The sequence below is a fragment of the Cyprinus carpio genome, chromosome B18 (assembly GCF_018340385.1).
Source record: "Cyprinus carpio isolate SPL01 chromosome B18, ASM1834038v1, whole genome shotgun sequence".
NCBI lineage: Eukaryota > Metazoa > Chordata > Actinopteri > Cypriniformes > Cyprinidae > Cyprinus > Cyprinus carpio.
This window is the reverse complement of record NC_056614.1, coordinates 13,624,361-13,639,001: the sequence shown is the minus strand read 5'-3', so window position 1 is coordinate 13,639,001 and position 14,641 is coordinate 13,624,361. Positions and strand designations below refer to the sequence as shown.

The 14,641-nt window shown below is 34.2% G+C and overlaps 1 protein-coding gene across 1 annotated transcript; it reads right to left on the bottom strand.

Annotated features, from left to right (window-relative positions):
* Positions 1 to 9,558: 9,558 nt before the first annotated feature.
* Positions 9,559 to 13,284, bottom strand: LOC109083258 (rhombotin-2). The gene is made up of 3 exons (XM_019098070.2): positions 12,656 to 13,284; positions 11,646 to 11,861; positions 9,559 to 10,150 (listed from the first exon to the last, which is right to left on the bottom strand). Exons 1-3 carry the CDS (start codon positions 12,694 to 12,696, stop codon positions 9,928 to 9,930), a joined length of 480 nt encoding a protein of 159 aa, XP_018953615.1. The 5' UTR covers positions 12,697 to 13,284; the 3' UTR covers positions 9,559 to 9,927.
* Positions 13,285 to 14,641: the final 1,357 nt, after the last annotated feature.

Here is a 14,641-nt window from a genome sequence, read left to right as displayed (position 1 = left end):
GAGTGAAATATGTGATAAGTTTTTTTCCTCTAATGAAGTTTCATATTTTAGAAAAAGGAAGCTCTATAATATGTGATCTCTCCAGGACCATATTCTTGGGAATTGAACCTGTGATTTTTTGCATTGCTTTTGGCATGCACTAAATTACTTACTATGTTTAGTTTGTAAATCTGTCATTTTTGTACTTTATTCAACAATTTATAATAGTATACACGCATTGTCAGAACAACAGCAACAAGAACTTTAACCATTACAATGCTGCAATATTGAATGTGTTTAAGAAGGCTAAAAATGTTTTGTATCTACATAAAATGTCTTTTCTAATCTGTTTATAATGAGGGTTTTAAATTCCGGCAAACTTATTTGACAGTTTCTAAAAGGCAAAGCAAGTCCCAGGACCATTTATTATAATAGAGTTAGATCTTTTAGTTATTTTATTAAATCTTCTCCAATTAGAAAATGATTTGCAAGGAGAGAAGCCTAAATTAGTAGTCATAATCTGAGTATCCATCAAAAAAAGTTTGTTTTGTCTATCTAATTACATTTTTGACCTTCCTGTCCAGTTCAAGAATCAACACGGAGAATAAATAAATAAATAAAAGGCCAGATCAGATTTGGACCTGTACCTTGAAGCCTAGCTTGTCTTTATAGCCTATGTCACATTTTTGGAAGGATGTATGTAAGAATGACTTATTCTGTCTTTATTCTCTCAGTCTTTACTCCTTTCAGTTACTCACCACCTCAACACAATAAGTAGGTGCTATTGAAATGGAACATTTTAGCTTTACAATGACTTCTCAAAGAATATTTCCATATGTACAAAAAAAAAAAATAAACATGAATTGGCCACATTACAAAATACATGAAGCTAGTCTTGTCTAGGAGTATGGAGGTGTCTGAGAGGGAGTCTCATAGAGATCTGTAATTAAATTCACATGAGATGGGTAGGAACTCTGTCATCTGATGAGCTGATTGAATTACTGGACTAGTAGATCTTTAATTGAATAAGAGCACCAAAAGAGACAAAAATGTGCACCATTCTCCCATCTCACTGCAAACCTTTTGTGTTGTGAGAATCTAGTGTTTCTTTGAGCCCTCATTTAATTTGAAAGTAAATTTTAAATGTAAAGGTTTTAATACTAGCACATGAGTAGCTAATGGTTCGGCTAGATGCTGTATAATAATAACAAAGAACACAGCTATTTATATTCTAACACCAAAAGAAAAAAGAAAAGAAAAATATAATCTTTCCTTAATTTCATTATAAAGTGACAATTATTTTTTAATGAATGATTTATGTGTCTTGTTTGATCTAAAGTTATTATGGTCTCAAATTATCAATAGGATGAGAGTTTCAAAATGCTATTAATATTAATAAAAGGCATATTTATATTGTCCATTTAAATATACCCCAACATTTATGTTTACTAGTTAAAGGAATAGCTAACCAAAATAAAAAATGTACTCAACCTCAGGCCATCATTATTATTATTATTAAGGATTATGGACTGGTATCCATTGGTGTCCATTCTGTCCAAGTTAAAATGCCTTAATGATAGATTTGTTTTTTTACAAACCTACAGCTTTTTCACTAGAAGACATTAATTGATGGGCTGGAGTCATGTGGATTTCTTGTGGATTATTGTGATGTTTTTATCAGCTGTTTGCACTCTCATTCTGACGGCACCCATTCACTGCAGAGGATCCATTGGTGAGCAAGTGATGTAATGCTAAATTTCTCCAAATCTGTTGTGATAAAGAAAACAAACTCGTCTACATCTTGGATATCCTGAGGGTGAGTAAAATGTTAGCAAATTTTCAGTTTTGGGAGAATTCTTCCTCTTACCACATTCATTCTAATTAGTTCTTTTGCCACTTATGCTCAGGTCATTTCACCACAGACCAAGCACTGAACACAAACTAACCACAATAGCTGATCAAAAAAGTATATGATGAACTGTAATTAGATAGCATACACTGAGCAGTTTGCTATGGCTTCGGAGATTACAGAAAGATGAAGACGTGAATTACTATGACACAGACAAGAAACATGGAATCAAATATAGTGCTGACTGGGTCTGTCAGCAAGAATCGGTTAGTTAACTTTATCTTCAGGCTGAAGTGGACGTGATGACATCATGATGTGTGTTTCCAGAGGGCCTCTGATTGCTGTCTAAAGAGATTCCTCTGTGGAATCTCAATTCAAGTTATGTGTATGTTAGGTTTCAGCTGGGTTAAAAGTGGAATATAATAATTCTGAAAACAAACTGAGAATGACTGTGGGATTTAAGGTGAGTTTAACATAGGCTTGGCTCAATTATATAACAGTGCAGAGGTCAACCTCAATTTTCCACCTTGATCAAAAACCGCATTTTACTGCTGCAGTTAATTGAATAAGGTATTCTTCATAAGTATTGTATTCTATGTATCTGTTTCACTGCAACATGTAAAAAAAAACTCCCCAGACTGAATCTTCTAAGTTAGTGATCTATTAAGTCAACTGAAAATGTGTTTCTTAAACTCAAATAGCCATAGTGCAACAGTGAACACTGACTTTCTAAGTGGAATATACTTGACATTTTATAATAACATTTACTACATAAAATTAGACAGGGTCTTGGGTGTCCTATTAACATTCTATAATAGATTTATAAATACAACATCATATTTCAAACACCAGTGCAATATTTCTGGTTTGTTCTCTTGGATGTGGTTTGACTCTGAGCATATTTCTTGATAGATCCATTTTATGTACAGTTTCTCCCAGCACTTCTACAGGTGGCTCATCAGCACTGACCGCTGGGTCTGAGTTCATGCCGAAGTAGGAACAGAGGACCTTCTCAAACAGTAATTATCTGGAATGTCCTGACAGAGACAAGACTGAGGCTCTTTCATACTCTAATGAAAGTCATACTCCCTGTCTTAACATGGAAAGGACACTTGTTAAGAAGTGCCATGTCTCAGTTTGACTATTCAAAGATGTAGAGGGTAAGATAGTTGGGTGACAGATAGGGTTCAACATGTCTAGCTATTAATTACCACTTAAATGAAAAAGTATCACTTTAATAATTGATTAATATCATTAGATAATGTCCAGTAATTTATTTATAAGATTTATTGTTATTTATATATTTAATTTGATGTTATTCAATCTGTTATTATGTAATCTAGATATATATCTAGAGATTTAGAGATTATGAGATTTTATATATATATAGCAATATATAGCAATGGCTCAGTGGCACATGACTCAGGTTTTTAGGTTCTGGTTAAGATAAGTGTTGAAGACAAAAGACCCTCTCATCCACTTTTTCACTTTACGCCTTAGGCTCACGCGCCCTGCCCACCGATAGCTTATTGAATTACAGCTAATATTTCAATTGATATCACATGGAGCGGACCTTAGTCTTGATTCCCAACTGTTCTGCTATCAGTCTCATACTTCATTGTATGGGGGGGGGGGGGGGGGGGGGGGGGGGGTTTTTTTTTTTAGGGAACTTCAATAAATAAAACACCAAAAGACACGGACCTTAGTCTTGATTCCCAACTGTTCTGCTATCAGTCTCATACTTCATTGTATAGAACAGTGACTGGCTTATTGTATATTAGGGAATGTCAATAATGTAATTACCATAAGAGCTGTAATTGAGCTATATACTTTTACTGTAGAGTCTAAAGAAGTATCTGTTGTTTTTACAAAAGAGGGAAGCTTTAACCATGGCAAAGCTAAACAGAGCAGAGAAGGATTATGGGATATAGCAGCAAAGCTTGTTGTTACCACGAACCCATAAGACCAAGGACATATTGCAGTTCATTGGCTACGGTATTCAATACAGTATCCGTAAATTTGTGTATATAAAAGCTAACAATGGATTAGTATTGTTTGGAGGAATATGAGCACTTATTTTTCAAATCAGGCTTTAAACCCTATCTATGTGGCTATATCTGTGTATTGTCTCAGGAACTTGTATTATTAATACTGACAGGTCTAAAGTCATCTCTTTTAAAGAATCTTTCATATTTAAAATGCACAGAGTACATACTGTATATGGGTTTTTATGTCAGTAAGGATTTGAATGGTGACAAATCTCAATAAGCTGAATGTAACATTGTAATATAATTATTGTAATGCTGTAGAATACTATTACAATATAAAATACCTGCTTTCTATTGTAATTTATTTTGAAATATAATTTAATCCTGTAATGCTATGTTGGTTTATTTAAAATATAAAACGTTTTAACATTCTAATTCCGGTTTCACAGATGGGGCTTAGATTAAGACAGGACTAGGCCTTAGTTAAATTAAGATATTTAAGCAGCTTTTATAAAAATCCTTTAGACCAAATGTTTCAGGTGGGCATCTTGAGACAGAGCAATGGCACTGACATATTTTAAGATATGTCCAAGCAAGATATTTTCAGATGAGATAGCTAAACCATGCATTTTAGTCTGGGACTAGCCTTAAGCCTTGTCTGTGAAACCAAGGGTAAATGTCTTTACTGTTCCTTTGTGTGTATGTGTGTGTTCTAGAGTGCTACATATCACAAGCTATTTATTTTCATTTTGTGGCACTGAGGATTGTTTCAGAGCTATAGTTTAAACAACATGTTCTATTTTATTATCATTTGAATGTTTCAATAGCGAGGCTGCAAGTTTCATCTCATCCTGTTCCCTTCAAGCAGATTTCGAAGGTCAACCATCTTGAAGTACATCCTAGTGATGTTTTGAGTTGATTAAAAGCAGGCCTGTTATGGGAAGGGCAATTACTGCGAGAAACTGGATCAAACTCAAACACTGAATCCAGAGTGCTGCCATTTCCCATCACCTACCTGAACAAAAAAAAAAATGATCCCAGGCATCCAGCATGTGTGGATGTTTTGATGCCAATGTGGAATTTGTTGCCTTCCTAGAAACCTACTTAACCCTTCCTGTCACCCCAGGTCTGATTACATGTAGCTGACCTTATGTGTAATTCAGACATGTCTTACACTGACCTATGATACATTTAAACAATAGTGTTGTTATCTCAATCATCAGTGGTGCTACATTCAAAACCACGATGATTGCCAGCATAATATTGCTTTATACAACTTTTAATAAATGAGAAGTATCTTACAGTGAAACTAGTTCCAAATGGAATCAAAGCAGCAAAAAACATCATGTGTCTCTGAGCTACACAGTAATGGCATTCCTTTGAATATGTTTGTTTTGAATGAATCTGTTGAATGAATGATTCAGTGCTTCACTCCCTTATCGAAAACTACTGGAGTAACTGGGGATTTATCTACAGAAAGAGTCATTGAAATATCCCAACCACGAATGCAGAGACCGACAACCTGTCTGGAACTCACAGGACAAGCAAATTGATAAAAACGAAAAGTCCAAGTGGACTAAATATCAGAACACTTGCAATGCAACTCCACCATTGAAATTTGAAAACTCCCTATCTGTATATCTAAAGTCTTTGACCAGAAATAACTGTATAAATTAGATGTTTATTGACCAGCAGGCAACTTAATATCAATTTGATGTCAAATATTAATCAAGACTTGATCAAGATGCTGTAACATAATTTTAAATTCAGTTTAGACTGCAATAATATGTTTGACATTCAATTTACATCAAATCAATGTCATGTTTTTGATGTCAGTTTGATTTGCAAATTATTATTATTATTATTATTATTATTATTATTATTTATTTGATGTCTTTTCCACTGAGTGGTTTAATAATTATTTTCCGATATTGTTTTTCAGAAGACGTGCATTACTTCTACTCAATCCAGACTTTTTCTCATTTTCCACAGCAAAAACTGATCTTTATGTAATCAATAGACACGTTTACTTTTAATGGACTTTTAATTGGAAAAAGGATTAAAATTACAGTGAAACGTCAACAATTATAGTTTCCTTAATCTAAAAGCATTAATATTTTGTTTTTGTTTTTTAAATATCTATCTTTGCAACATGTTGATTTACTTACAAAATAATAAAGGAATGTTTAACCTTTGAAGCATCAAATAAATATCTGCAATACAGTCACCACTGAAAATGACACATCCTCCTCAACTTTTGGTTCAGATTTATGCTATGAGCTAGTCTGTTAACTGTAAATCATCATAGATGAGGGGGGAAAGCTGTAAAGTTTGGAGTGCTCTTTCTGTAAACAATTACGTGTTGTGCAAAATGTATTGAGGCAGCTTAGAAGACAATACAGAAGAACAAAATCCATGCAGATTTATAGTATCAAACAAAAATGAGCTATGGAGATAAAGTGGAGGGAAAGATGCAGATGGAATAAATAATAGATCGTAGAAAATTCCCTAGATAATGAAAAACATTTCCTCCCTGTTTTGGACAGGGTTTGGTTAAGTGATGTTTTATCACTCATCTGTTTATCCCAGTTTCATTTTTTTCTAAACATTGACCTGAGCCAGTTTTCTCACAGAACATTTACCCTGTCATTATAGGCTTTGCCGAATTTTTCATAGTCACGTAAAATCATTTTGTTTCCTAATCCACATGTGCAAAATGATACCCGCGAGGTTGCCAGCCAAAAATAATTGCTGCAAATAACAAATCTATGGAACACAATGGGCACATCAATAAGGAGTTTCAAAAGACTATATGACAGCACCTTTGAACAAAGCATAGCCAGTTTATAATGAACTGCAGATGCACATGTGGATGTTCTATGTACTTTACATTTTCCATGCCCAGATTTGTGGGTTTTTAAAGATCGTACCGCTGCAATCTATCTTATCTTATAGATACTTTACTGTGGGTTTGATCTCAGGTTTGAAATTTCATCAGAACATTCATGCTTTATATGTTATGTGAGGACCACAGAATTAGACTGGAATCTTATCACATTCACAGGTATGAGATCAGACATGCTTTTAAAGTAACAGCTCCCCCAAAAATGAAAATTTGCATAAAATGTACTCACCCCCAGACCATCCAAGATTATTATTTTTTTTTTTTTTTTTTTTTTTCAGAACAGATTTGGAGAACTTTAACATTACATCACTTGCTCACCAATGTATCCTCTGCAGTGAATGGGTGCCGTCATAATGAATGTCCAAACAGCTGATAAAAACATCACAGTAATCCACATGTGTAAAAGCCATTGATGGAATGGAAGATTAATGTACCACAATAGAGCTGCATCAGCATCTCTCTTAATATTTTCTTGTACAATAGTTTCACATCAGAAAGTAGGCTAATCTGTGGGTGTGGAAATCTTGATGAAGGTTTAGAGTAATGAAGACTATTTTGCTGTGTAATTGTTACATGATTTTTTGTATCTGTATTAATGCTTTTTGTCAGTCTGGACAGTCTGCCAAGCAGACCCTGAGCTCAGATGTGATCGAACTCAAATGAGAAAAAGAGAGGTGATTCAAAACATTTACCATGAATTGAACAATAACAGTAATCAGGGATGTCATTTAAAAAAAAAAAACACTCAATCATGGTTTATATCCCACAACAGTATTGAGCTATAGGAAACAACAGGGCTGGTTCTCACACTGGGAAGTTTTTTTACCTGCATATCTATATGCAAGACTATTGGGGCATGTTATTACAAAAGATCATGTGTATGCATGTTGAATGAACTAGATCTTTTTTTTTAAATCACCCAAAAAAGAAAATTTGCTGAAATTGTACTCATCTATATGCCTTCCAAAGAGTAGATTGCTATTGGATTTGGAGAAATTGAGCATTACATCACTTTCTCACCACTGGATCTACTGCATTGAATGGGTGCCGTCAGAATGGGAGTCCTGATAAAACATCACAATAATCCAAAAATAATAATTAATATCTTACTGCACCCTTTCATAGAGGATCCATTAGTGAGCAAGTGACTGAATTTCCAGTGGAAAAAACAAATCCATCTACATGTCTTTTTCATTTCTGAAAACAAAAAAAGGCAAAATAGCTAGAATAAGACAATACAAAGTCAAAAAGGAGAGGCAAAGAACCAAGCACAATTACACAAATTATATATATATATATATATTACAAATAATGAAAGAAATAAAACTGAAAACAATATGGCATTTATTTCAAAATTTATGAACATAAAAGATTCCTCAAATAAAAATATTTTCAATAAAAATATTTTTAAATAAAAACTGAACATGTATATCTTCAATTATTATATTAAAGGTTATGTAATTTCTAGTGAACTCAGATACCAAATTAATTGACATTTTAAGCGAATCATACAAATCATTTGCATGTCAGTAATTTCCTTTTTTTTATTCTTTATTTTTTTGTTAATGCCATTAGTTTGGATATTTGGCGCCCCCTTCTGTTTAGAGCGAGAACACCAATGCCAATGACCAAGAGCTCCACAAACAACAGCTTTTCACGGACTTTTACAAAACACAGTGACCATCTCTCAGTTTCCCCTCGTGGCATGGTGGCCTGTTTTGAATCATGAATTATTGGAGGCAGCCAGCAGAGGTGGTACAGCTAACAAAAATGTCTGCGACTGTGTCGAGAGAATGTGGTCAGTCCACCCAAGCCAGTTTAGTGAAGGGGAGCATTCACTTTTGTTTCAACATTGGTTTCTGGTAAAGCTCAGAACCAGAGCTCCTGTAAAGCTGAGCAGTGGGATGGAAAACATGTAATAGCATTCTTACTCTGTTTAGAACCTGTGGCTTTCAGATGTGTTCCTTTGCCATGACAGGGCTTCCCCCCTCACGCAGGTCTACTGAACTCTGTGAACCCCAGAAGGGTATGAATATTAAGGACAATATGGTGTACATTATATGTGATTTTTTTTCTCACTTGCTTGTTTTTGTTTATGGATTTGTTTATGGATATCCTTCAAGTCTTTTGAATTAAGCTACATGACTGGAGAAATTAGAACTTTTTCTTTATAGCATCAGACCTTAATCTGGCTGTTATTAGATTGTATCTGACAGTTGTTCTTGTTTCTCAGTTTGTAGGCCTACTCTGAAAGATCATGTGACACTGAAGACTGAAATAATGGCTGCTTACGTCACAGAAACAAATTAAAATTTTAAAACATTAAAATAGAATAAAACAGAAAACTCTTTATAATTTTTAATCAAATAAAAAGTGAATAAGAATCTTTTTTACATACATTAAAACTCTAACAACCCCAAACTTTTGCACACTACTGTACATTATTGTGTGCAGTATGCATTTAAATAGCACTTATGGTAACACTTTATTTTAGGACAAATTCTCACTATTAACTAGTTGCAGCAACTATTAATCAGCCTGCATATTACTAGTATATTGGCTGCTTAATAGTACTTATTAGGCACATATTAGTGCCTTATTCTGCATGACCATATTTTACAGTGTATATATATATATATATATATATATATATATATATATACACTATATATACACCATACCTAAACTTTACAACTACTTTACTAACTATTAATAATGAATATTTGTTCTCTAATCTAAAGTGTTACTGTATTTGTTATAAGTAATTTATTGCTGTCTTGTAATATATTATTGGTACAGCAAGTCAGTCTCTCTCCTGTGAGGAAGAAAAGCTTGAGTATACAAGTCATTTTTTTATTCAGGCTCTAAGAAAGATGTTTTAACATTTTATGGCAATTATGTTACTTCAAAACAAATAACACTATATTCCAAATCTAACTTACTGTGAAAGTAGCAAAGGGAATCAGCTTTTATTGCAATGCATTACAAACTGTATTTACGCTGTTATTTAAAAATACACCAATAAAAAAAAAACAAGTGTATGTTGCTGGTGGCAATTTTTTTCAAAAATATGAGATGAAAGTTTATAACATGTCCATGGCGGTGGCTCCTGGAGCCAGAAAGATAATTATTTTTTTTAGTAAAGGGTTTGTTGCGAATGTTGGCAGGATGTTACGTTTCACTTAGGACTTTAGTAGAACACTATACTACAGTATGCTACCATTAATTTTGGTCCACTCAAAAATGTCCTGCTCACACACAATGTCCGAATTGATGAGCAGATAGCGATCTCCAACGCAGAAGTGTTTCTGACAGGCAGCGCATTTGAAGCACTCGAGGTGATAGACTTTGTCACGGACACGCATGGTCATTTCAAAAGCCCGGATCCTCTTTTCACAGGAAGCGCAGAGCCCGTCCTGGCCAAACAGTCTGCAGAGAAGGAAACAGAAATATATTTGCACTTGAAAGAAGATTTTGGTAGACAACCACCTGATTTTAATAAATGATTTTATAGTAATGTGCAAACGTCTTAAGCACATTAGATGCTTCACAAGAATATTTATTTTACAGACATATGCATGCAATACATGTTTATCCATTTACTTACTTATTACATGTAAATTGTGATTTGCCAATAATACAGCTGAACTATAAAGCCTACTGTATCATATTTGTGACCCTGCACATCAAAACAAGTCATAAGGGTCATTTTTTTTAAATTGAGATTTATATGTCGTCTGAAAGCTGAATAAGTTGAAGCTTTCCATTGATGTATGGTTTGTAAGGATAGGATAATATTTGGCTGAGATACAACTATTTGAAAATCTGGAATCTGAGGGTGCAAAAAAAAAAAAAAAAAAAGAAAACAGAGAAAATTGCCTTTAAAGTTATTCAAATGAAGTCCTTAGCAATGCATATTACTAATCAAAAATTAAGTTTTGATATATTTACGGTAGGGAATTTATAAAATATCTTCATGGAACATGATTTTTACTTAATATCCTAATGATTTTTGGCATAAAAGAAAAATTTATCATTTTGACCCATGCAGTGTATTTTTGGCTATTGCTACAAATATACCCGTGCTACTTATATATAAATATTTTATATGTAAATCTAACATATTTCTCCTTAATATATACATGTATGTATACGTATTTATATATATACACACAATAAACATACACAGTACACACACATATAGTATGTAAACATAAACTTTTATTTTTAATTTTATTTTTGTTTTGCAGCCCTAATTTTCTGTTAATAGTATTTCAGTTTGAACCCTTACTCGACTGAAGCAACTTAGGTGTACTTGTTTATCCATTCATTGTTTCTTTTTTTTTTTTTTGAAAAATCATGTTAAAATCTGAGTATCAATACCTCAGTCATCATTATTGTATAGCACTGTGTTTTATTTGCCTGCCACAATAAAATTGTTTGCATTTAATGTAAGAAATCTGTCATACTCTTATAAAGATCATTTACATGACAAGCTTACATTACAATCAGAATTTCATCATTTTGGCAATATGAATATCAGCATCTGCACTTAATTGCATACTTTGCTCAGTTTGCATCTCTGAATGATACTGAGGTTTTTTTTTCTCCTAGAGTAGGCCTATATGTTCCAATATCGTACTATATGAGCCATAAAAATATTGAAAATATTTGAAACATACTAACGTTTTTCTTCTTAAAAGTATGGGGTCCAATATCATACTACGTGAGCCATAAAAGCATGATGCACATATTTAATATGATACGTAATAAAAATAAAACACATATTTGAAACACGTACTAGACTTTAAAACTAGAGTTAAAAACGGTTCCATTTTATTTTTTAAAGATTATAATTACACATGTCAGGCTTCACAGGGTTAATTAAAGAATGAAAAATTCAATCCAGGCCTGCCAGTCTTACCTGAGGTAGTCTCTCCTGCACAGCTTCCTGCCAAGTTTGTAGTAAAGCCTGCGGCCCACCTCCCCTAAGCGGCAGCCGCAGAGGTCACAGCTCAGGCAGTCCTCGTGCCAGTACTGCTCTATGGCCTTGAGGAAGAAGCGGTCCCCGATGCTCTGCTGACAGCCGCCACAGGTCAGCAGCGACGGCGGCATCTGGAGCACCTCGTCCACGGGCTCCCTGTGGATTAGCGTTCACATTCAAACATGCGATACGCCATTATGAACACCAGATGGCACTAGTGCGTCTTGTATTGAAAACACTATAAGACTTATTATGGCATGTTAAGGTTATGTGTGATCCATACGGATAAAATTGGCAATCAGATGCGCTACTACTTTTTTTTTCTTCTAGATATACCTACATTTGATTTATAAATAAATGCTTGCTAAAGATGTAACTACTGCCACGTGATCCCAAGGGAGAAAAGTGTTAAGTGCAGTAGGCAAATGAGGCGCTTTGGGTCACTGCACGCATACTTAAATTAGCCCATTTATTCCCACTAGTTAACATATGTGACCAATTTTTTTACATTTATTATTCTATACCTCATTGTTAAGTATAAGCAAAAGTTCAGCCTGTTTTGATTTCATGTAAACAGTCATTTTTTTTTCATAGTCACATGACTAGAGCTGTTTAATCCACTTTTTGAAAAGGTAGTGTTTCATTGGAGTATTAATGCATAGAGTTGGCTAGGCCTATCCTTCATGCGTTTAACTCGTAAAAACGCGATCATACTAGTTAATGCGACTTTAAATTGGTCCAAATTTGGTTATTACAAATGTATAATCGTCTGATCACTAATATTGGCAAAATTGTACTGTGATTTACATTTTTAAACTAAGCGCAAACATTGTTATAACCAATAGGCTACATAATATAGACTATTGCACTATTTTGGTTGTACTTGTTGTCTATACTAACAACAACAATATCCTAAACAACTGAAAGCCCAAACAATATGTCTTACTTACTCATTTGTTTCCAGTGTTTTCCGTTCAATTGTAGATGCCATATTAAATATTATTCAGGAATAATTCAGTAGTACATTTGATATGCGCACTTCCAGTGAAAGAAAGACCATCAACTGAAGGACCATCAACGTCCCGCTCAATGAACTGCCTTCAGAGATGCACCTGCTTTGCTGCCTTCTTAGTGCACTAAATATCTACAACCTATAGCACACATTATATGTTCGTTAAATCCCAAGTGCATCCAACGTAGCTTCTTTGCTTTAGATTTCTGTCTCCACGCATTCAATGCTGTGTTTCTGAGTAGCCTAATACGTGATGACGCGTTGTTAATTACTCCAGCGCAACTGCGTTTGCGTCAAGCGTGGATTGTCCTCTGTGCTGCATTTTGTGCTGCGAGTCTCCACAGCACTGTCCCGTAGGGCTACTGTCTGTGGTCCCGTTATTGTAGGGTAGCAGGTATTTTTAAATGGCCCTGCCCCCTCAGTTTCTGCTTTCTTTTCCGACTTCCTGCTCACGACCGCTCGACAATGAGAGGAAATAGCGCTCCTGCATGCCGCCAGTCACCAGTCAATTATAAAGCCGTCGTCTCGTGACTGGAGGGGTCACGAGCTCAAACAGACAGGCTCCTTATCAAATACCTGTCATTCACACATGAAAGAGATTGAGGAAAAAGCTGCAAACACATATAATTAATGCGTTCATGTTTATGAAAACACAGGGACAAGCCAAGGTCAAGGACACAGCTGCAATATTGCAAGTGGGACCTGGGCTCCTCAACTCATGACTGTAAAAAATATTATTAATAATAATTTTGTCCTATAGGCAATAGTGATGTAAACTTTCAAAAGATTCTGAGTATGAGCCCCTGCAACAACTGCCTTTCAAAAATACCCCAAGCCAGGGGGTTCAAACTGGGGGGCCACAAGAGAGTGCTGGGGGCCTGTGGAAATATTAAGAGAAAAACAGTGAAACATAAAAAATAAAATGAAAACAAACAAATAAAATGTGATTAAAATAAACATTTTATAAAAATAAAATCAATGGTTAAAAAATAAAAATGTGTTATAAATAAAGGGATGAAATAAATAACAAAATAGATTATGAATGAATTATAAAAGATAATTAATTAATTAATTAATTAAAACAAAAAACGTATACTATCAGTAAAACTTAGTAATACAACCTATATTTTAATATTTAATATTTTCTAAACAACATTTAACACATATTTATAATATTTACTTTAAACAGTCTAAATTGAACATCATACAAAAAAAATTAACTTTAAAATTTTATGATGGGGGTCCCTCGCATGAGGATAATCATGGGGGTCCGTGGCATCTAGAAGATCAAAAACCCATGCCCTAATTCACAATGTTTATGTATTGTTAAAGGCATAATCATATGAAAACACATTCATCTGTAATTTCAGTGTAGCTAACAAACACAGCAAATGGCTTTTTCGAACCGTTTTCTCCTGATTTATCTCCTCACACTCATCTCAGCTTGATGTCGTTGGGGAAAACTCCTCTTATCTCCTGCCAGAGTAGCTCGGGTAGTGTCAGCAGCAGTACTGGGCCAGGAGATAAAACACCCTGCACAACACTGTTGGGACACTGAATGGTTCCCAAACATCATCAGTGCTAGTAGGGGTCTTCAGTGGCAGCATCTCAGCCAAATGTTGACTGTGCCAATCTGTCCCTAACCCTGTGAGGTCAATGATCGCCATTCAGCTGTAATTTTACTATTCTGACTTATAACTAACAAAAAAAAAAAAAAAAAAATGCATCAAATGTAAAGTTCAGTTGAGAGTAGGGATCATTTTTATTTTCGTTTTTTTTTTATTAAATTTAATAAGCAAAATGTATGAAATATCATATAAATATTACTATTTTTGCGAAAACCATGCAAAACAAAATGTTTTTAATAAATGGCAGAAAAAATAAAACAATATCCATTTTATTTAGCAAGGATGCATCAAATTGA